General features: G+C 44.1%; 1 protein-coding gene across 6 annotated transcripts in view; it reads right to left on the bottom strand.

The window, feature by feature from the left end:
* ERCC3 (ERCC excision repair 3, TFIIH core complex helicase subunit) overlaps positions 1 to 24,598 on the bottom strand; it is a 1,429,399-nt gene extending 1,404,801 nt beyond the window's left edge. For 3 of the 6 annotated variants that reach the window (XM_085640925.1, XM_085640930.1, XM_085640928.1), the window contains exons 1-3: positions 24,517 to 24,579; positions 24,252 to 24,284; positions 23,789 to 23,845 (exon numbers count right to left, since the gene is read on the bottom strand). In XM_085640925.1, the coding sequence (XP_085497051.1) occupies positions 23,789 to 23,845; positions 24,252 to 24,276 (82 nt within the window). In that variant the 5' untranslated portion in view covers positions 24,277 to 24,284; positions 24,517 to 24,579. Of the gene's footprint in view, positions 1 to 23,788; positions 23,846 to 24,251; positions 24,285 to 24,516 lie in introns of all 6 variants that reach the window. The other 3 variants (XM_085640927.1, XM_085640931.1, XM_085640926.1) reach the window with 2 other exon arrangements.
* Between the last annotated feature and the right edge of the window lie 497 nt (positions 24,599 to 25,095).

Genomic DNA, 25,095 nt, shown 5'->3' on the forward strand with positions numbered 1-25,095 from the left:
CGGCCCTGTGGACAAATCCGCAAGAGGCCTGTAGTACTATATCCCGCAAAGATTTGGTTACTTTGTATTATGACCGTAATTTGACTGCTTCCTTAGCAAGTGGTACACTGGGGCTAATGTCTACTACTTTTTTAACAATGAAGGACTATTATAAGTTGGAGACAGTCCTGGATGACATTAACCCCATTGGCCTTAGGAAATTATTTCTCCAATGGAGACATAATGCTTTGCCAATTAGAGCCCTTACTAGCAGCTGGCACCCACCTACTTCTAAAAATTGTCCAGCTTGTACTGATGAGCTGGAGAATGAAGTTCATCTACTGTTTTTTGTCCATCCTATGCGAAATCCAGGAAAAAGTGGATTATTCCCATTTGCAGAAATTGGGGTTTTAGGTATCACTTGGATGCCTATCGATTGTTGAAATCTGATTTATCCGCTCTAACCGTATTTGCTGTCAGCAAGTATTTAGCTGCTGTGTGGAATATTAGAAGAACTTTTCTGACAAAATGAAATTTCATTTTTATTACACGAAGCCCTTACTTTTGGCAAATATTTTTGTAGATGATGTATTTCTTTTGATTTTTTAGATGTTAATTATTGTGTAAAGTTTTGGTTTTATTTGTATTGTATTTCTTTTATGACTTCACGAAGTCGAAATACAGATCAAAAGAAAGAAAGCTACGTATGTATGCAGTTACCTGCATCTGTTTCTGAGGGAGTGACATATCATCACCTTCCAGCAACGTATGGAATAACATGTAGTGTAATAGCTAGTTTGTTTTATGAGACAGGGAAATTAGAATATTATTTTTCAGATGTAGATAACATTTTTGCGCAAGTGCCTTCTTATAATAAATTGAACAAAGTAAAGCCTGCTAAGGTATTAGGTGAATTCTTTTTAGAAACTAAGGAACTAACATTAGAGTATATTATTAGAAACAATTTAACATGCAGTTTGAAGAAGGAGGAAAAGACATTCCTAGACATGGTTGAGGAAAGGAGATTGAAAATGCAAAGGAAAGCAGCAGAAGGGAAAGTGGAGAAAACAATCTGGGATATGGAGAAAGAAAAACATTTGAAAGGAGAAGCTAGTCCAACTATAGCTTTAGATTGACCTCAGAAAGGGAAATTTTGCATTTGAAGGAACCAAACTGCGTATGATAATGATTTCCTAGGTAATAGTGAGTGCCATGATACATATCGAATCATGGGTGGATGGGGATTCAAAGGTGGAAGAGATCCAGTCTTTCCTGGATTATATTTTATTTGCGGGAACAGGGCATATTATCGTTTGCCAGACCATTGGTATGGCACATGTTATGTAGGCCTGGTCTTTCCAAAAATCTTTCATATGGATAGAGGAGAAGATGGTGTACATAGCTTAAGTAATCATTTAGCTAGGACCAAGAGAGAATCTTGGGCAGAAATTGTAGGTGATATTTTTCAGGCATGGATACCAGCAGTGGGAATAACTCTGAATGCAAACAAAATTAGAAAATTGTCAACTGTAGTGGATCGCTTGTCCACAAGCACCGCTGGAGGATTTTTATTGGTTAATACTGAAATGGTTGCCATGTGTGCTATGGTAATGCAAAATCGACTTGCCCTTGATATTTTATTGGCAAAAGAGGGTGGAGTCTGTGGAATGCTGAAAGTTCAACATTGTTGTACTTACATTCCTGACGAAAGCAAAGATCTGAAAACTTATATTAAGTATATTACTGAATTGCATGATGAACTTGCACCACTGGAGGTTGAAAGTGTTTGGGATAGAATTGGAAAGAAAATAGCTGCTATTAATAATTTCTTAGTGAAAATAGGTAGTACTCTTATCCTCTTCTGTGCCCATGACGAGATAGTCTCGTCATGAACCCCACCCACTAATGAAACGCCCGGCAAAGAAGGGGAAAGGGCGTGGCACAGAAGGGGTTAAAGGTAAAATATTGTTTCCATTAACATGTGTAATCTGCATAGTTTTAATGATAAGATTATGTTGTATGTGCTGTAGAAACAAGAAAAATAAGAAAAGAATAAAAAGTGAAAATTCAAAAACAAAAAGATAAGAAACAAGAAAGAGAAATTGAAGAAATAGAATTGGAGGAGTGGAAGGAAAGTATGTATGAATCAGTAAAAAGAGAAGACGTAGGTGAAACTGAATTATGATTAAGAGCAAGAAAACATTTTAAAGATTCCGTAAAGACAGAACAAAATTTTGGGTGGTGTGGTGATAAAATCACCAAAGGGGGGGATTGCTGGAGCGGGTTATGCAAAATGTTGTATACCCACCCCATTTTGCATGTCGTTTTATTAATAAGATTAATTAATTATAATCGTACTAATTGGTTTGGAGTGATGTGGAAATGATTAATCAACCTTATTAATGATTGAAATATATGTGGGATTTGCAGCTGCATGGCCTAATTAATTACGTGAACTAAATTTCGTATGCATACTAATGATAAATAATTAGAACATTGCATGATATATGTCGCTTTGGTGATGTAATTGTGATTCGTGCTTTATTTAGTAAGTATAAACCGCATTGAGTGTTGCTTTTGGCTAGATAAATACACACACATATGGGTATTAGCGAGGGAATAACATTTAATTAGTCATTTCTATGTATTAATTACGTTTTTGTGTTTCTTTGCTTAAGTTGACTATTCTGGCCTATCAAATGATGGCTGCTTTTGGTGCCTAACCCGACTGCAGACGCTGAACCAGGCTTGGGTGAAGTGCGCCTGCGCTAAAAGATGAGCAACAATGGCCCTGTCCTGACCCCAGGTAAGCTGAACTTATCAAGGACACTGGGAAAGGTGCCAGCGCTACAGACAAAAGACTTTATTAAAGAACCGGAACCAGCAAGTATGCGGACAACATGGACTAAACCTTATGGCAACGGAGAGGTTGACCTCTGATCAGCCAATCAGAACAGCTTAAAGCTCAATATTGTTACATTTTGCTATTGAAATTATTATAAAACCCATAGAATAGAGGTCGGGATGTCGCTCCTTCGATTTCCTGATGATATGCTGACGGAGAGGACGGTGACACTGCAGGACAGCTGTTAGCCTGAATCTTTGACGGACTGAATTAATGCCCAAACTCCTGATGAACTGAATCTTCTAAAATTGATGGGCATAGATTTGCGAGACTGCAAAATTTGACATAGAGGACGACTTTAGCCAGAATAGCTAAATATGAATGGCAACTTGATCAAATGAATGATTTAATTTGCAATATTAATATAAAATTGGATTTGAATATCTACAGAAATGAGTTGGGTTGTTTATTCATTGAAATGTGTTAATGAAAAGGTTAATTAGGGAATTAGAATTTCACTTAAACTGCAACTAACAGATCCGTCCCGGTTATGAGGGTAATACCAAATGTGGAATCTAGGGCCTAATGAGTATGAGAAGGGTTTGTAGGTTTATTGCTCATTAGGGTAAAGTGGTATATTCCTCCCTCATTATTCAGCGCTTGGAAGGATAATCGCCTCTTGCACGGACTAATGGTAAGTGTGTTGGTGTTATGGGCCTCACCAGCGAATGTATGGATAGTGTGCGTGTGTGAGATCTTTTAGTCCGTGGCAGTAGTGAGGGATTTTGCACTCCGCGCTGGATCACATGTTTGTAACAGTTGCTAAAGAAATCAATGACCGTTTTCCGAATGACCCTGTTGCACCGCTCATATTTCAAAGCAACGCTCATGGAAGGATCAGCAGGTAAGGGAAGGATGGACTAGTGTAGACAAAAGACGTATAATAACACTAAGAATTCCCAGGCATGCAAATGCGTGTTCAGAAGCTTGGCACTGTTTGACGGTCATGGTCATCGCGTACAAAGGCGTTACAGATAAGTGGATAGAACTTAGGCTATAAACATATGACATTAGCACATGCTCGCGACTAAGAAGGTCAGGAAAACACGCAACTCTTTAACTGCACTCGGTGTTAAAATCGGGTGGCCCTCTTAAACTAGCCAGGCGCGGTTATGCAATAGTGAATAATCGAAGGCTCATTCAGAATCGAAAAGTTGGACTAACGTATAGAATACTGAATGAATGACAACGAAACAGATTAATTGAATTATAAAATGCATTTTACACGTTTTAAACGCAATTATAAAACATTACAACAAAACTTAACATTAGTCTACCAAAACGTACACAATAAGTTTAACATAGCATCCTAAAGTACACATTTTATTTTTCTCACAATGACAGTAAAGACTCCCATATTCAGAAGGGATTTCGATATGGCACACATGCGTTGTGCTAACCCGGCAGCAGCATCCTTGCCGTGATGCTCGTGCTGCACAGTTCCTGAGGCTGGGGCTTTCGTGCTGCTCAAGCTGTTAATGATTGTCTGTGTGAGAAGTTGGCCTGGCATATGCTGTCTCCTAGTTATAGGGGACACCTTGCACCAGTCCAATTCGACTCTTATTGATGATCGGTTTAAGACAACCTTTAAAGAAAGCTATCCTCGTGGTAGTTGTGGAGAGCAGCCTTCAGGCTAAGTCTTGAAGGAGTGTTAAGCTTATTGTTTTACCATAATAACCTCTTGAATAACCAAATGAAAGAGTCGCCCACACAGGTATATATATATAAAATATATGTATTTATTCTAGACAGAATCCCAGTCTCTTTATGAGGCAGTGGCAAAGTTACAATTCAAACAAGCATTTATAAACACAATAAATAGCACAGGAATCATAGGGCCCCAGGGGGGGGACCAAACCATACATCAAAAAAGTGGTATAAGAACCACGACAATTCTACAGACCATGCCTAGGGCATTTAGGATCGCTGGCCCCTTAAGAATCCACCCCAGGTTATGAGGAAGGGGACCCACGGGAGGCGCGTGCAGTGGAAATAGCTGCTATCGGGATCTCTATTAAAGCCTATGGAGAATGTCGCGGTTTGATTTACACAGATTAAAGTCACTTCTAGCAGGAGTACAAAGTTAAAACTTTAGACTTAAGCTTTTGAGGAGCCCGCTACCACAAGAGTACCGAGGTACCACTGTTACCTGCCCCAGGGAAGCCGGGTGCATAGGTTGTTTTCGATGTCGGGGCGCGGGCTGATTTTCAAATGGGAAAATGTTCAAAAGTGCTGCTATCCAAAAGCGCCGATGATGCCGTGAAGATTGAAGTTGTAGAAGTTGAAGAGAAGAACCTGAAAGCAGAGGGGACAGAGTCTGGGTCACGGCACAGTGACCAGGGAGCTCAAAGCAAAGAGCCCTTCAATGTCGGGTGCTTCAAGTGGAAAGAGGTGTAGCTTGGATCTGCAGCCACGGGCTCCGGGAGGCTTCAAGGAAGGCCAGCTTCTGGAGGGCGACTGTCCCACGTCGGATGAGGGTCGCTGCGGTGTTAGTGTCCGGATTGGATCCACTAAGCCTTGGCAACCGCAACCCACGCAAGATGAACAAATCAGCTACTGGTGCAGACCCACGAGGTCTGTGAGAGGTCTCCTTTGGAGAGACTGTAGAGCAGGCCTGGAGCAACCAGGGGAACTCTTAGATGTTGAGATTGTCCTCCGCTCGGGCCCACAAGTAGAGAGACAAGGGACCGCGGAAGGCAGCAAAATGGAGTGCGTAAAAGGGAGCCCACGGGCCACCGGAGGGGGCTGGGGCGCTGATCTTTGGCACAAATGCTGCTTAGTGGTTGGCTCAATAATGGGCCAAAGCACAACTTCCCCACTGGTCAGGGTCGTGTGCTACGCAAAAGGTGGCCGGTGTCCTGGGGTATTGGGAATCTCGGCACCCACGCGGTCCACGGTCCACAGGTTTGCTGTGCACGCTCACTGGCCTCTGGGATGCTTAGGAAACCCACCTCAAGGGTGCTGGAAGTCGTCGAAGTTCGTGAGAGCAGCGAAGTTCCAACCGGGTCACTTGCAGTGTTTCAGGTGCCTGCCAAGCAGGGGGATAACTCCTTTATCCCAAGGATGATTTCTTCCGTCAGCTGGGCAGCAGCAAGTCGAAGGTCAAGACTGTAAAGTTCAAGATTAATCTGAGGCTCTGGGGCCACGGTATTCACCTTTCTCCCCAAGATTAGGGGAGTGTCCAGAGTAGTGTCCACCAATGAGTAGTGAGGCGGGAAAGGGTGGCTACACCCTCTCCCCTCTGTGTGTTTCCCGGCTGGGCGAGGGGCAGGATGCCCCTGAACCGGTTCCAAGCGGTGTATGCAGAATGAAAGGCTCTGCAGCTACCTACGTGCAACTCTGAAAGGACATTTGGTGCACCCACCCTGTTCCAATCCACATTATCCTGTCTGGGGAGATGCTAGCACCTCCCTGCCACAGGAGCCCTATTGTCCAGCGGGCGAGGCTGGGGTTTTCCCCAGCAACAGCCAGCCAGAGTCGTGTGGGTGGCGTGTAGTAGCCATTTTGTACTACATGTGCACTTTTAAATTGGTGTCTCAATTCTGCTGCTTTTCCCATATCGCCCCTCTAGCAGGGGGGAATCGTACCCTCATGCCCATGGCTGGACTGGGGGTATGATTCCTACATGTTTGACACCAAACACGATATGGTTCTGTGTAGCCATTCTCAAGTTATCACGCTATCGCAATAGACTTATAATGCGGTTAAGAGTATATGGTATGGCTACACTACAAACAACCCAGCAATGATTTTACGAAGGTTGCAGGGAGGTCCTACTCATGTAGGGGTCCCCCCTCACACATACCTCAGCACCCTGCCTTGTAGGATTAGCAAGGCCTGCCATAGGGTTGACCTATGAGAGTACCTGTGTTGTAATGGGGTGGGATATAGGATACCTATACCCCTGTAAGGGGTGCTAGCACCACCTTACCCAGACTACAGTAGTGGTCTGGTGGTGTCAGTTTGTATGGCTGTCCCAGGGTGGCACAATAAGTGCTGCAGCCCTGGTAGGCCTACTGAGGGACCCATGCCCTGGGTACCTAGGGTACCATCTACAAGGGACTGTCAGGGCATCCTCAGCATCCAATTGGTTTGTACCTAGGGTACTTCACATTAGTTTTAGGGAGAAAGCAGATCGGCTGGGGTCCTGGATAGCAGGATCCCAGCCAGACTAGTCAAAAACCACTCAAATACCAGGCAAAAATTTGGGGCAACCATTAGTCAGATTCCACCTCCCTACAGTCTGCGACTCCTGACAGTGTGAGTGTCACTGCTACCACTGCACACTGTGCGGTTAGTAGTATCATGGTTTTCTTTGCTTGCCTGCCTCCTTTTGGAGTTACCTGAGCGCCCGGGTATCCGGAGCATGGCACATGCCTACTGACTAGCGCATACAATGGGGCGCTATTTTTGTGCCATCACCTGTTCATAGAAAAATATGTTTGTCCTGTGCTGGCCTTTGAATTACACCTGTTCAGATCATGGAACAGCGTGCCCCATCATACCTTCTGTTCAGTACGTGTATGAAGAGGACTCTCTTCAAGACAACTGAACTGTATTTCCACCAGGGTCAGCATTTTGTCGTTTTAGAGTCAATGCAACTGATGCACTGAGAGGTTTTCTCCAAGTGCATACAAGGCATTATTTGTGTTTTTTCTTGCCTGCAACCATCAGGCTTTTCCTCGGGGTCATGGACAGGAAGAGCAACGTTGAGACACTTTCCCTAAGTGGGCTAATTTGCCTTCCTAAGGTTCCTCTACCGTAGACGTGATGGTGTTGTGGTACTGCTGAGCAGGACAGGGTTTTCGACTGTGGAACTGGTTTAGGTCCCCCCTACTGTAAATGAGACAGTGCAGTGCTTAATATGTAAAATAATAAGTGCCAGGCACGAACCAGGAGGCCACTGCAGCTTGCAGCACCCATCGCCCCATCTCTCTCGCCAGCAAGTGAGACAGTTCAGATGATTGAAATCTCTGTTTAATATATTGTTTCTCTGCAGCCTCGCACGGAAACAGTTGTCCGACCTAGGCTGTGGGCTGTGCCATGCTACTACTAAGTTTGGGTGAAATTATACTGTTCACAAGAAAGTGTCACTCATAGTCGCTGAATGTCACTCATAATTTCACTGAGATTATGAAAATGTCACTCATAAGCAATCTGAAACCTTGGCAGCTATGTGGCAGCCTGCTGCAACACCAATCCCAAAGCGTTTCAGCTCTGCTTGGAGGATTGATCGCGGGAGAAATTAAATGAATGTGGAGTCAAGTAAAGACTGCGAACTGAAATCTTTTCAGACTTAGCAAGAGCATACATTCTGCGCAGACCACTTCTGTAAGATGGTCTGGCCATAAATCTCCATTTACCGCCTGCTTGACGCTGTCCCTGCCCCGCCTTCCTTAAAGTAGCAATATTGGGCTACTTTGGGCTACTTTTTGGTTGGCGTTGGGCTAGAGAATGCTGAAAAAATCTGGCAACACTGCTTGGGGTCTGCAGGTCTTGTTTTTTTTTATCACCCTTATACATGTGGGCATTCAGTGTAATATTTTCAGAGTTATTACAGGCGTTTTTATTCCTCTTTATAAAGTGTTCGTATCAGGTGTAATAATCTGTAGCCGAACACAATGGTGTGCTTTGACATTTAAGTAACAGACTTTTAGTTTGGTTTTTTTGAGAACGCGTTCTCCATAATGGTTTCCCGGAGTCAGCCCACGTGAGAGCCAGGGTGGGTGGAGGGTGGTGATGGGGGGGGGGGGGGGGGGGGGGGGGGGGAGGGGAGGTTGATGGAGGTGGGGGCATTTGCATGTGCCATTCTTGCTTGTAAATGCGAGGCTTTGTTTAGTTTCTTATAAAAGGTCGCACAGGTTCAGAGTTCACAAACTGACTGCGCATTTGCCTTTTGCAGGAGCGCAGAGCCTTTTGAATAAGCACAGATTGGATTTTATGTGTACTTATTTTGTGACCAGGCCCCCTCCTCCCTCATTTTTCGCTCGGCCCCTTTCACTCCTCATTTGAAGAACACAATTAAAAGCTGCCTTTTTGCTTGTCCTATTATTGCAAATGGCACCGATCGCTATTATACCAAAGAGCGGGCGGAGGGGGCCACTCATTCAACCTCCGGCGTTTAGGGTGGCCGAGGGAGGGGGCGTCAGCGTCAAAGCAGCGCCAGTGCAATGCAGAGCAGGTTAAACTTCACTCCTCGCATCATGGTGAAGGAGTAAGCGCGTGCTGAGGAGAGCACCGAGAGAGTCAGGCGCTTGCAAGCTTTTGCCCTGACGCGAATTGACTTATTTTGGAATAGTTACACCGGGTAGTATTTTTTTCTTAATGTCACCGTGTTCTGGGCTGTTGGTTTTAGTGATTTGCCAGCCACGGTCATTAAATCTCTTGTAAATTTTAAATTGTTGGACTGTTTCTGTAAACAAGTCCATCGCACGCATCCAGTCATTAACCTTTGCTGATGTATAATCCTAGCCCACATTTGTATTCAAACACACTTACATAGCAATAACAACAGTGGGAAAGTGCCTTCCTATGATCAAAGCATTGGCATAGCCAATAGGTCTCGCTTTTGGGACCTTATAAGTATTTAGTTATGCAGCGCAATATCCTTGTTGCAACAACATCAACTGTTGCATGGCTTAACACTTATAAGGTGCCAATGGCGAGACCTATTGGCTATGCCAATGCTTGTTAATGCTTACATTAGGAATGCCGGTCTCTCTAAGCTGTCAGGTACCGCAGAGAGCTTCACAATTGCCCGAAAAGGGTAGTAGCAGAACTTTACATATTTAACAAGCATTGCAATGCAATAGGTCTCACGTTAGTTAAACTTTGAGCTATTGGCGTTTCAAATGCGAATTGTCTTTTTTGTTTACAAATATCCCAGTTGTAGCCTAAGAAATAGTAAATGAAATTCCACAATTGAAGGAAAGGGTGCAGTACGAGAGGCTGTTACTAGTTGTCCCAGTTGAGTTGTAAAGGGACCTCTATTACCCACAAAAGGTACTGCACCCTTAATGGAATTATAAAGAGAAAGACTGCTGCTGAGCATACGTTTTTATTGGAAGTGAGATTTTTCTTAGCTTGCGCTTTGAAAATGCACCATTGCTGTTTGTTTAGCTTTATTTCACAAACAAAAATAAACAAACAGCAATGGTGCAATTTTGGGGGGCGCTAGGTGGCGCACATCCAAGATGGCCGCACACCTGGCGATGAAATCCGGCATTTCTCCTCATATCTACCAGCTATAGTCCTAATCTACCACTGTACTTGCTCACTGGACCACCCGGTCACACTGGGGAAAAAACTGCAGCTCTCGCAAATTCAGGCGGTCACCTACAGGACTTTACATGCTGCAGGTGCAGATGCAGACGCCGTAGCTGGAGACCTGGTCGGCTGCTGCCCCTTCTCGAGCCCCGGGGATCCCACGTGGGGGTAGGCCTGACCTTCAGCGGATCCATGCCGGAGCCTCCCTGCCACAGGCGGGCCTTTTCCTCGCTGGTGTGCTCCCCGCCCCGCTGCTGGCACTTCCATTTCAGGACGCCTGTGTCTGCGATCGGTGGAGAGATGGTGAGGCATACGCCAGATGCGGGGCATTCATTTCCTCACCCCACACAGCGGCAGCAGGCACGTGAGTGGGGGCGTGCGGAGTACCCCCCCCCCCCCTTCCGAGATACTGCCGCCTGTTATACCGTGCTATTTTCGTTGCTTATTTTGGACCCGCTACGCACCGCACCAACCCGGGGGCCATCTCGGTGAGTGAATACCTGCCATATTTTTCCCTGCACTGGCCCTTTATGATCGGCCTGCACAGTCTCTGCCCTGTGTCGGCAACACTACACCGACTGCCCTCCATTTTCATACTGCTCCCATGAAACTCTGCATGTTCACTTCTACGCGGCAGGAGACCGTCAGCACTACCACCTACGCTGAGCCCACATCATTGCCCGTCTGTCCCTAGACATTGATGTGCAGATTTTTTGCTACCCGCCAAGACTGTTTCAAACCACTTGACTTTACGTGTGGCCTGCTTTCAGATACTCGCCCATCACTCCTCGTGGTGCACTAAAGTTTGGGGCATTGTTGATTGGTGGGAACCCAAGCTGCGGTTCAGTTTGAAATGCGCTGAGTGGGGGGCTGTGCGCTGTTGCCTGCCTCCAGGCAGCGGATTCCTTATTCCCGCCACTGAGCTTCTCTAAGATATTTTAACTCCCGGAGACACCCCTCTCCTGCTGTGCAGCTGCCTGCGCTTGTAACGCCTCCATTATGTCCAATTTTGGTGACAAGACGAAATCTATCGCCTGGACGTGTGGAGAAGTGCAATGGGGGAAGCCCGATGGCTGTCAGCCTAGACTGACCGTTGACACCAAAAAGGCTGCGACACGATCAGCATCCGCGGACACTGAACCCGCAAATATGGGCCAAGCACAACCACCCTCACAATCTTCTGAAGATGACATTAAGACGTTTATCCTGGCTGTCCGGGAAGATGGATACAATGAATACTCGTCTGGACTTTCTGGTACAAAAAGTAGACAAGCATGATGTGCAATTGAAAGAGGCTGAACGCCGTATAGCCGAGAATGAAGATACCACTTCTCAGATGCAAGCTCAGGTAACGCAAATGGACAAGTTATTGCGGCTAAGAATGAAGATATTGAGGCCAGGAGTCGCCATAATAATGTTCGTATAATAGGCATACCCGAGAGTACGAATACAGGGCGCATGGAGGACTATGTTGAGCGTCTTCTAAAGAGGTCCTTTGGTGCGTATTCTTTTTCGCTGCATCTTGTGGTTGAGCGCGCACATCTCTCCCTTGGGCCACGGCCTCCACCGGGCGAAGCCCCGAGACCCATCATTGCACGACTTCTTAATTACCGGGACCGTGATGTTGCACTTCAGAAGGCCGGCGAACACTCCAATTCGAAGGGAATTCATTCACCATTTATCCAGATTTCACTCTAGCGGTACAGGACGCACGCTGGAAATTTCTCACTGTTAAGCAGAAGCTTCACAAGGCTCAGATAGAGTATACCCTCCTGTATCCTGCGAGGCTTCGGATTACACACGATGGCAAGCACGTCTTCTGCACGAATCCGCAACAAGTGGAAGATTTTCCAAAAACTGTCTCAAAACGCTCGCCGCGACCACATCTCCAGATCTCCTTCACCACTCAGGGGCTGATGGGGAGCAGTGGGTCACATGCTGTGATCACCCGTGGCAAACCACACTAGCCCTTGATGAACTGCGCCGTGTTGTAACGAGACGCTGCTACCCTACGCATCATGCACCTCTCTCTGATGGGACCTTTGTCAACCCCCTCAGGATGCTCCTTTACTCCTGCAGAATGGTCACGGACAGATAAGTGCCCTAGGGGCTTTGATCATGGACTGTAGTATAAATGCATGCTTCAATTGCCTTGTTGTATTGTTGGTAGATCTAACTGACACATCGCAAAGCACCCTTCGCCCCCACATCATTCTACCCCCCCAAATGGGTTGACACCCAGGGACTGCATTGCAGTTAAGAATTGGGATAGGAGAAGGGATTACTGCCCCCTGGCGCTTCCCCACCCCCATGGCAGATCCCCCACGCTATCTTTATCTTTCTGTTTTTTATTGTTGTGTTTTTCCCTCGCTCTACTGGCCTAGTCTGGCTAGGGTAGGTCAACCGCGATGTTGGAAGGTATCGGGTGGGCAACAATATGCCGGCACGATTGGGGTGCCGTTGTGGGTGGGGGTGGTATTGCTGTTAGTAGTTTGTTCAGATGCCAACTCATTGTGTGTTTTTTATTTGGGGGGGGGGGGGGGGAGGGGATGGGAATGTTCTTTATTGCTCTTCACATATCGGACAATTGCAGCTCGACATGACAATTATGTGAATGGACACACTGCCTTTCGACAACAACATGCTCGCCATACAGCCTCATCATACCTACTATGACAACACAAACTGACCAACCTTGCATCAAATTAATCACATGGAATGTCGGGGGTCTTCGCGACCCTCGTAAACGGAGACAAATACTAGCATATTTAGATAGGCACAACATACAAATCGCTATACTCCAGGAAACACACAGACCCTCGTCGCCCCTCCTGCTTCGGCAGTAAATGGGCCTCGGCATGAGCGTTTTCCTCCTACTTGACATACTCACGTGGCACACTTATATTAGTTAAGAGACATAAACCATTCATACTGGGGGGCACGTACGGAGACCCCTCTAGCCACAGCTGCATACCCTAGGGTACATTGGGCACACATTCGATCACCCTAGCGTGTAGTTATGGTCCTAACTTGGACGACCCTGACTATTTCCACTCTCTGGGGGCCCATACTTAAAATAGGCTCCACACATGTCATATGGGGTGGGGATTTTAACACGGCTATATGCCCGACCATGGACCAATCCAACCCCTTCCTCATCACTATACCAACGCTAGAGAGGCCCCGTCTGGCCTGTTTATAGAGCATGGCCTTGTGGATGCTTGGCGTTGCGTACACCCCACTGAAAGGGAAGGGACCTTTTATACAGCAGGGCATACAGCCAGGTCTCGGTTAGTTTACTGGGTCTGCTCGCGTGGAGCGACTCCCTGGATTCAATCTGCTAAACATTTGGCTCGCACATACTCGGATCATGCGCCGGTGTACCTAGAAATAACTCACCCCAACTCAATTGCAACCTCACGTTGCTGGAGGCTAGTACCGGAAGCACTTTTGGATATGGTCTTTCAAGCTGAATTAGGGGAAGAAATTAGTTTTTTTACTAGGAATAAGGGCACTGTCAAGCGGGTGGGTACGCTTTGGGAAGCTTTTAAAGTTACTGTCAGGGGCATATGCATATCCAAAAGCTTTGGGGTGCTCCGTAATATTAGGAGAAATCTACGCCGCCTAGAGACCGAGATCAAACAACTTGAAACAGACATGTGGAGTGCCAATGCAGGTGCCCAGCGAACCACACTCCGTGAAAAGCTCACGGACCACACTGCTACTGCAGACCGTGAGGTGAAGTTCAGAGGTAAATATTTCACCGCCCGTCGATACGGGGAGGGTGAGAGGCCTGGCCGAGCATTGACGAATACTATCAGGCAACCTCGTTTTTCTAGCTATATCTTAGATGTGATAGATGGTGAAGGGATGCACCATAGGGATAGTCTGGACACATTAAACACATTTACTGCATACTATACAGACCTATATAGCTCGCAACGCACCTCCCCCCACCCCGATTTCACTCCCAACTTAGAAGATATAGCTCTTGGGTGGCTAGGTGACTCAGCGTGAATTTTTAGCAGCGCCATTTGAAGATGATGAGCTGCGGGAAGCCATCATGGAAATGAAGTAAGGGAATGCGCCGGGATCCGATGGCCTTCCCATTAATTTTTATAAAACATACATTGATCAGCTGCTACCAGTATTAAAAGAGGTTTTTTGGAGGCCCAGGAGACACGGATCCTACCAGATTCGATGAGAGAGGCGCTAATTACATCATTATTAAAACCAGGCAAACCCGCAGACCGTTGAGAGTCTTGTAGACCACCCTCTCATAAACACGGATGCGAAAATCCTTGCCAAATTGCTAGCAAACCGTCTCAGTCTACTGATGGAAAAGCTGGTTCTCCCAGACCAGGCCGGGTTTATCCTAGGAAGAGCTAATTCACAATCTCGGGACACTATTCTCCATCCTACAGGCAGTAGACCCAAAATTAGCGCTGGTGGCTGTGTTTCTGGACGCCTCTAAGGCCTTTGGTTTGGTGGAATGGGACTATCTTTTCACCATCTTGCAGTGTATGGGACTTCCCATAGGCTTTATATCATGGGTCCGACTTCTATACACCTCGCCAACGGCGAAGGTTTTGATCAACGAACACATCTCTCCCTCGATCTCCCTATCTCGGGGCACTCGTCAGGGGTGTCCACTCTCTCCCATTCTTTTAGCCTTCGTTATGGATCCCTTGGCAGCCAAGATCAGACAACACTATCATCACATGGGTCTTCGGTGCTTCCTTCGTCCCAAACTAATTTTTCTTTATGCGGATGATGTTACCTTATATATTAAAGACCCGCGCCAAAATCTTAACCTGCTACTACGCGAGTTCGTTAAATTCGAAGGCCAATAAGGTATTCACATTAATTGGTCCAAATCAAAGATATTCCAGTTTACCAGCTCTGCTACTCCCTTCTAAACAGATTTTCCTCATTGTGTGGTGTGAGGAGGATGCTAAATACTTGGGGATCCGCGTCACGATGGATCGTGATGAGCTAAGCGTCTCAATTATGGGTGTGCAATGGAGCACGTCACGGGCTGTATCAATCGATTGATTGCCCTTCCTTTAACTATGGCTGGTCGCATATCCCTTATCAAAATGGTAATTCTCCCCAAATGTTTGTATCCATTTCTTAATATTCCTTACGACCCTGGACGACACTTTTTCGCCTCCCTACGATCGGAATTGATTTGATTGGTATGGGGCGGTAAACAACCGCGCATACAGTGGGACACCCTAATGCGGCCTTACTCACACGGAGGCTTCGGCATACCTAACTTTGAATTATACTATATATGCGCTCAGGCACATTATTCCCATTTTTGGTTTCATCCACCTCGCTAAACTCCACGTCGCCACTGAACATTGGCTTGCAGATCCTGTCCCACTAGATGGTGTCGTCCTTTCCAATGTCGAGCCCCGAGGGCGATGTCCAACTTCTGTAGACTGTACAATAAAAGCCTGGGCCAGCATTTTAGACCACACGAACGCGCCCAGTCTATACTCCCCCCCCCCCCCCCCCCCCCCCTCCTTCCGCTCAGCTATCATACAGAGATGTCACTATAACAAGAAGGCCTATTTAAGAAAGTTGCGCGTACACGAAACATTCAGTGCTGGGGAGACCTACATGTTAAGACAAATTCCGCACACTCCAACAACTATGCACTGACCCCTCCACCATCTACCACGGAAACATTTCTATATGCTCGCCTCTGTCATAGAATTCAAGCTTGTAACCCCACATACCCCTCTGAGCCCGCAACACTGGCCCCTCTGCATTGCATCCTGCGCACATCCACTGCCTCACACTTGGTGTCCACACTCTACAACACTCTGTACATTCATGCTGAATATCCTCCGTACGCAGCTCGTGATAAATGGGCGGCGGAGCTGGGACAAGACCTCACTGACGCACAACGGTTGTTCAGCTGAAAGCAGACGGAGCAGGTCTCCTCCAATAGCAGACTCCGAATTATCCACAATAGATTCCTACATCACAGCTACTAAACTCCGGTTAGACTCCATAACTTTGGCCTGCGTGACACAAGCAGATGTGACAGATGTAAAGCACGCCGATTTCCTGCACCTTGCTTGGGAATGCCCAGAGGTACTTACCTATTGGCGTCAGGTCCTCACAGCTCTGGACTATGACTTTCATGCTTATTTCTCGATCCCCTCTTATAGCCCTCCTAGGGTACACTGAACACATCCCTGTCAAGCATCGAAACTTTGTGTCCTTTTGTCTTGTACTGGCTAAGCGACGAGTGGCCTGCAGATGGGGTCGGGCCGAAACGCCCAAATTTAAAGATTGGCTAGAAGACATGATTCTATGGCAGGACCGACTTTGAACTTATGCTGAATTACTCCCTCGCTCATCATGTCCTCGAGACATTTGGGGCCCACTGCAGACATATTTGATAGCATATCCCGTCAACACTACAGACCTGGTTTCATTTCCTTAGGATCGCTCTAGCCAGCACATGTTGTGGTCTTCCCTTGCGGTAGCCCTGCAGGGTCATACTTATTTTATTGATCTACGCTAAACCCCCTGACGTTCCGAATATGCTGCAAGTTTGCTATGGCGACTATGTGAATCTGCTTGGTCTCCTTTCTATTCCTTGGAAATGTAGGATTGTCCTCACTGCTTGATTATATTCACTCCTGCCGATACATATGTAACCTGATTTATGATCACTCATATTTGTTCATGTTATTGCTGTATGTTCACTATGCCTGCCGAAACTGTGATTGTACGCTATTGATAGAAATGTCAATAAATAAAATGATAATTTAAAAAAAAAAAAAAAATGGTTCATTTTTAAAAAGCAATCTACAAAAATGTCACTTCCAATAAAAACAAAATGTAAATGCATACTTGGCTGTGATATATCTGTTTATTATTGTGTTCATTTACAACTCCACAGGGACACTTGATAACCTGTGGTACTGCACCCTTTCCTGGAGACCTAATATGGGAAAAGAATTACACAGTTAGGTAATGTACGGGAGCAAGTATTTTTGTGGGGAATTTTGTAGCATTAGCAGCACGCACGCTTTAAGTAAATGTAAATAGAAATGACGGGCGGGCGGGCAGACGCCATGTTCAAAGTGAATAAAATTACAGGGAGCATTAACAAGTGCAAGCATTTTTTTTTAGGTTTTTGTAGCATTTGCGACACGCCACGCTTTGACTTCATATGTTTAAAGCTAAAGCGCGCCGTGCGGTCAATGCTAGAAAAGTAAATAAATAGAAGTGAAGGAGAATGGCTGCTATGTTGAAAGGGAAAGCTGAAAGGATGTAAAAGGTGCCCGCCTTCTTTTAAAAATGTATTTACTTTTGTAGCACTCACCGCATGGCGCGTTTTAACTTTAAACATGTGAAACTAAAGCACGGCGTATGCTACAAAAATAAATAGATAAGAAAGGTGGCTGCCGTCTGCTTTTTTTTCCTATTCCTTTTCTTTTGTAGCAATTGCGGCACACCGCATGCTAGCTTTAAACATGTTAAGCTAAAGAACGGCATGCAGCAAATGCTAATTAAATAAATAATGTAAAAAAATATATTACAGCCCATATGCATAAATAAATAATAAGCTGGAGCGAGGAGGAGAAGGCAGGAGTAGCCCGAAGAGAGGGTTTGTCGGGGGAAGGGGTATTGTGCCTACAACTCCAGCTCCGTTGACGCTGAAGTAGTCATTAAGAAAAGAGAGCAGAGAAAGGGAAAATAAAGTGTCCCGAGTGAAGTCACATATTAGAGGGGCTGTCCTTATAGGAGGTAACAACTGAAGAAAAGGAGGAACTAAAGAGGGAAAAAGGAAGAACTATTATAGAAATAAAACTAGTGAAGTACAAACAATGCTTAAAGACACTGAAAGGACCTAAAAAAACATGTGCATCAGATGGGGAATGGACAGCTCCGGCAAGAAATCCATTAAAAAATAAAACGGACTGAAAGATATGGCAGCTAGAGAAATAAAACATCTTCGAAAGCATGCGTGGCAAAGAGCTAGACAGAGGGTGAACACCCTGGCAAAACACCAGCTAGAATACTTCAGAAAGCATTGTCAACGAAGCACATATTGTGGGATACACAATAAATATTGAATTGTTCTTACAGACTATTACAGAGCTATACACTTCGCAAACATCCTATTCAGAGTCCAATATAATGCCTGCCAAAATATGTTCACAAGTGCAGGTCTAAAGGAGAAGGGCCACGATGCAAACTTTCTACCATTTACCGAAGATGTGAAAAACAATCAATATGCTAAAAGGACAAGCACCTAGCTAGGCTGGGCTAACAGACTTATGTAAAGCTTATACTGACATCCTACCTCCATGCTCTCTAGCAATCCTACAGCAGGCCAAGATCACTGCTGAACATGGACACAAGAAAATGGCCAAATCCTTGCAGACAAATTAAAATTTCGGATGGGCGGCAAGGTTCATCACAAAAAGAATGGATTCATCCCTTGCAGGGCTCGAAAAATCCACTTGCTATGACGAGCCAGATTTAACCAGGAAGAGCTATTTTTAAGGCCTACGCGGCCGTTCTGGCGAGCTGACAACAGATGTCCTGCTTTCTCACAAAGTGAACGAGCATGTTATCTTGTCACACATTTGCTCAGCTTCAGAGACAGAGGTCGAAAGTCACGTTGGTCTTCCTACATTTACTTTTCTTTCTGTGACTGAACTTAGAGGATTTTGTGAAGTGAACTGCATGACAATGTGATAAACCATCACGCTATTCAGAACATGTGAAATGAAAGGATGTAAGATGTCAGGCTTTTTTTCTAACACAACACTGAAATCGCTAATAAGTGAATAGTTACAAAGACACATTTTTGTAATTCTGTGCAGAAAATATTTTTTACAGGATCAAAACTAATCAAAACACTTTACTTGGGGTTGTGCAGATGTTCAAATGTTTTGCTGAAACTCAATTTCCAAAAATTGTTTATGCATGATTTAGTTTTGGCATTAGAACTACATGTAAGCGGGAAAGTTTTGTGGCCATTTCAATGGAAAATGTGCAATCTGTAAATAACAGTGCACATACTGCTTTAGAAATATATTTAGGAAAAGTGAGTTTTTAAACATGAACTGGGAAATATTCCTGCTCAAGTGAAAATGATATTAGTGAACTAAGAGGCAAGCCAGGGATCATGTGCACCCTATATGTGGGCTTGATTCTTATTATACATGGAGCAAATAGTGCAGTCTAGTAAATAAAAAGATTTTTTGTATAGCACAAATAATGAACCTGCATATTTGAAGGTGCTCTCTTATGAGATCATGAAGAAAAAGCTGGCTCCACAAAACAAAAATACTTGCCTAGGATTACACAATTTGAGACCAGTTTGCAGGTCAAGTACATTACGATTAGGTCGAGTAGATTATTCAAGTTACTTGACCTGCATGCAGGTCTAGTAACATTTTTATGATTTTTTTAGGCCTGCCTTGGCCTACCACAATGTATAATTTAGAAGCCTTCTTTTCATACCTGCATCAGCTCAATCCAAATTTAGAAGCGACAGGTGTGTTCTTGGATGCAGAGAAAGAGTTTGACTCTAGAATGGGGAATTTGTGATGTGTGTCCTTAACAGAATGGGTGCAGGAACCAGATTTCTGTCCTAGGTAGGACTCTACAGCCAGGATACGTTTGAATTGAGCAAAATCAGAACCAATACTAGAAAATGAGAAATGAAGCAGGGATTATCTCCATTTCCCCTCGTATATGCTGTATTAATGTAATGAAATGACTAGTGTGTGCATCACAGGAGTACCACTCACACAGAAGCAGGGGACCAATAACAAAACATGCAGATGATGTGGTAGTATACGACAGAGACCCAGCAGAGAACTTTCCCCCGATCGTATATGAAAGGCTGCATTATAGAGGACTTAAAAAAAACTGGAGTAAAGAATTAATGAAGCCTCTGAAGTACAACACAAACCAAATGACACCGGAATCCTCCGTGCTTGGAAGATTAAGTTAATTATATGAGTTACTGTGCCTCATGACTTGCAAGAGGTATTCAGAGACAACTATGGGGTTACTATAGACCAGCTACCAGATCATATCAATAAGTGGAACAAAATCCCACTCACTGTCATTGACGGGCCAGATTGCTCTAATAGAAATGATGCCCTTCCCAAATGACAGTACCTCTTTCTTACCATAATTATAGCACTCATAAAGGCCCTTTTCAACACATTAAGATCCTAAATTATAAGATTGGCTTGGGCAGACAAACAAGTATAAGCTGGGAAACACGTGTTAAACCATTTGGGAAAAAAAGGGGCAGGGGTTTGCAACAGATCTAGAACTACACTATAAAAAAAGGTCCAAGCACAATTTGTCCCTTTTTGGACAAAAGGGGCATTGGCCGTGGCACACTTAGAAGCAGAAAGAGAGAAGCTGCTCAACCCTACCAAGTAACTATGGTGGTTCTCAGGCAACAGCATAGACCTAGAATGTGACTCAATATTGTAAGCTGCACCATTTACTTACAGCATAGACTAACACACAGAATGGACTTGAATGAGACACACATACCCCTAATCCTGATGCAAAATAGCACCCGGTCAGCAGTTACAATAGAGCCCAAAGTGACTGCACAGCTATCCAACATAAGTATGGGAACTATAAAGACCTAACACAATCTTGAGGAGAGGCAGTCCCAGAGAACGTGCTAGATTAGTTTCTTTATTACAGGCTGAAACATACAGTGAAAGACAAGCTTCCCCAGTATCCAGCTGAACTGGAGACTACGCCCACTCTAGGATAAATGCTGAAATCTCCAAACCTTATAAACGCAGTGTCACACATGTTCAAATTGGTCAAAATCACTTAAGTACCGTCCAAATGCAAAATAAAAAAGAGATAGGAAATATATTTAGCTCAATACATAACTGTAAGGGAAACGAAGTTCTGCTACACAAAAATCAAAGCATGCCTCACTGAACAGCAAATGCAGATTAATACAATTCACATTTCGCCAAAGATTCTATTATACACCGCTATGACTATATATAATAGTTGGAATGCTCAAGATGTCAAACAAACAAAAGTCGACTGTTTCCATCTGGTCTGGGAGGGCCCAGGAGTGGCATTGTACTGGGTGTCCATTTTGTGACAAATGATCTATCAGGAGATGAGCCCCTCCCTGATGTTGGCATTACTGAGCTACGTACTCAGCATTCCTACTTAAAGCCAGATGTTACTTTGTGCTTGCATTACTTTTAGCAAAATATAGGGTACCAATGTGTTGGAACAGGGACCCTCTTCCTTTAAATATATATATATTTTTTTTTAAAAGACTGGATCACAGACAATTTATTGCAACAACGACATAGCCACATTCATTACTACCGTCACACACCTCTCAATCAATAGACATATGGTCACATCTCCGTGACCGTCTTGTAACAGAAACAATTTATGAGTGCATTCCACCTTTATTAAGTGCATTCCAGTTCAAGAACCATTTTGTCAGAAAACGAATGGTAGTGTATTCATTGGTAAAGCTGTAAAATGCATAATTCATGTTGTAATTTTAAATGCCTGTATCTGAACAACTACAAATTTTGCGATGCCCTGGAGGGTCTTGCATAAACGAAGGTATGTTACTTGGTTTTATAGTCTTCTGGAATGTTTGAGAGCTCTGAATCCTTGTAAGGGAGATTGCACAATATTAGCCTCCGTGCCTTGACCAAAAATCATTATTAAATGTTACTTGCATAAATTGTTAAAAAAAATGTTTTTAACACGTACGACCCTGTAAGTCCTTCCCTGCAATAAATGAAATGAAGGAAAAGCATTGTATGTTGCTATTAAATCTACATAAGTAAAACACCCGATTTTTTTTTCCCTTAACATCGGAAAGTGTAACAGCCATGTTGTTCATGAGGAAGAAACGTAGGGGCATATGTTCAAGAAAGTGCTAGAGCGCTGTGCTGTGACAAATGCGGCAATGCAGCTCTCCGACATTTTCAAAATGGAGGGATGCACCATATTTTCAAAATATGGCACATCGTGTTTCCCCTAGCGCTAAAAAAGTTGCTTAGCGCCATCACCCTGCAGCCATGTTGCAAGGGGGCCTGCGATGCAGAGGGCAATTGTTTCTGTGCAGGAAGGGACATCTTCCAGCACAAACAATCAAGGGTGATTTGCTCTTTCTATGCAGAATGCAGCTCACATAGAAAGCGCAAAAAAATGATAAGTTAATAATTTCTCCTTGTATCGCCATTCTAAGACCAGGTATTCCTTGCCTTAGTTTTTGGCACTGCTCCAGCCTTGTAAATCCATGGTAGCGTCAAAAAGCAATGGGTATTGCAGTGGAATGACCCTGTGCCACAGAGGGCAGTGGCAGAAAGGGGCATATTTACAAGGTGGCGTTAAGCGGCTTCGCGCCACCTTGTAAATATGGGGAATGCCGCTATGCCACCGGTCAGAAAAAGACACTCTGGTGGCTCCTGCCCCACTGTTCTTCCTACTTAAAATAAATAAATAAATAACACGTTAAAACTTGTGCATTAAAATGGCAGCATCAAGAACAATACTTCTATAATTTTCAATCATCACCGATCAGAAAATTTTGATTGGAAGGTTTTCAGATTTTACTTCATTGCAAAAAAGAATTATTCTAATCCAGTTTGAATATGAATTAAAATTGGTCAGTATCAGTAAAAGGTCCAAAACACTGACATTTCCAATCCTGAGAACTCCCAAACCTCAAACAATAGGTCAATCTCCTGGAGGGAGGGTTTGCTAAATTATGCCAACCCAGGATGTTCACCTAAGAAACACCTGTGACAGTTATCTCTAAACTTAAAATGGATTTCAACAAGAAAGTCTTTTGGTTGCTGCTATGTAGGCCTTCTTCTAGGAAAGAGTCCATTATGACTGTTTTGCAACTGGTCCCATTCCTGATAAAACAGATCATATTTGTGAAATTGGAGAGTCTCATATCTTGGCACTCTACTCCTATATTCATGGGTTTATTTAATTACACGTACTTAAGCAACCATCCCTTTTATGGAACACTCATATGCTATGCAGGCATATTTGATATGTTAAGTCCATTTAAGAAAGTACTTTCAAGTTCTGTGAATAGAAAACATGACTTTAAGCTCCAATAAAAATTAAAATGTGATGCCTAAATGCCTTGGCGAATCAAGCCCAGTGTCTCTTAAGCCAAAAGACAAACTTCATAATCTGGATATTTCCAGGGTGTTCAAATTCTGAAAATAGTCTAGCTTTTAAAGGATGTTGAGCGTCGTTCCAGAGACTCGTAACCAGTTCCCCAGCTCCGAAGTAGACTGCTCTAGCCGTTAGGCTACATCCTCTCCCCATTCACTAATGTTACCAGAATTCGGACCTTACAAAATCAGATTTGTTCCTTTCACACTTTTATCATATACTGCTACTCTTTCTTCGCACAATGAAGTGACCCCAGTTTTCCTTCCACACGCCATACCTACCAGTTTTCCAATTGCATCGTGCACTGCTTACCTTCTACCCTTCAAATAACCAGGGTTAACACATTTCACTTTTGTATTATACAGTTGCCCGTCTGTTAACTTGAGCCATGCTGTACCTTAGACACTTGTCCGGTAAAATGCTATTCCTTACCATAGTGATTCGGTGCTGCCATTGTGATGCCATTTGTAGCGGATGCCAGGGATTGAGCTACAATACAAAGGAGTCAAACAACTTCACAGCGTGTGGTTTCCTGACTCAACAGCACCCACGTAAAGCTCTTCTTCTACCTTACATAGCTGACTATCTCCTTATATTACACAGAGATGCACCTTGTGCTGTACAACTGTTGCTAGCTCTCCACTTGTGTAATGAGGTGGTGTCCTCTTTACAGTCTTGTAGAGTACTGACCCTGTCCATGAGTACAATATAGTTTCTTACGTTTGATAGCATTAGCATGCCATCATGCTGACCGCCATTCGTTTTTTCGCTTTACACTGCATGCGTTAGCACAGCACTCACAGAACTACTGGCTTCATCAAAGTTTGTTGCAGTTTACAAATTGGCAGCGAAACATAACTTTTCAATTGATTCAAATACTATAAAACGTTTTTACCTGTAACAGCACTGTATTCTTTCATTTCTTTACCTGCAAAACATATATGTATTCGTGTATTTGTTAATAGGCATTGTAGAGCATCCTCGATGTTCACAATGTTCTGCAAACACAGTAGCCCAAGCATAAAATAACGTGCTAAACAACTCTAACAATCTATGCACCTGAACAACTAACTAAAAGGGAAACAACTATACACTATCTTAATGACATTCCAAGCAGCACTTTCTAATTAAGTGACTACATTACTCCGTGCTCCACTTACACGATTTTTTTCTCGAACTTCAGCCTGAGAATCCGTTGCCCATCTGTGTGTGATAGTAATACTTCCGGGTCGCAAATTAGCCAATCCAATGGCTAAATACAAATTGGGAGTCGATTTGGATGCGGCGGTAATATACAAGCTACTGTTGGATTGGGGGCACCTCAGCCAATCTTAGTGGCTAACAGAAACCCGAAGTGCTCATTGGCTGATTGTTCCGACGTGCTTCTGCGGAATTAAAAAATAAATAAATAAAAGCATTTGCGAAGCCAATAGGTTTCGCCTTTGTCTAGCTATTGGTTTTGTTAATGTTTTTGTAAAGATGTTACACAGCAGCGCAAATATGTCTTAACTTATTATTTTTTTTAGAAACGGTATGATGCAGCCAGCTTTGACCACATTATAGCGGTTTTGTCATTTAAGATATGTTGCACAGCAGCTCATGCTGCTTTACAATATTTGTGTAACAAGCATTGCAAAAATTAATAGGTCTAGCTAATGCAGGTAATTGGCTTTGTCCATAGCTGCCAAGGTCTGAGATTGCTTGTGTGAATTTTTCATATTTTCAGTGTAATTATGAGG

This window comes from Triturus cristatus, chromosome 2_2, assembly GCF_964204655.1.
Source record: "Triturus cristatus chromosome 2_2, aTriCri1.1, whole genome shotgun sequence".
Classification (NCBI taxonomy): domain Eukaryota; kingdom Metazoa; phylum Chordata; class Amphibia; order Caudata; family Salamandridae; genus Triturus; species Triturus cristatus.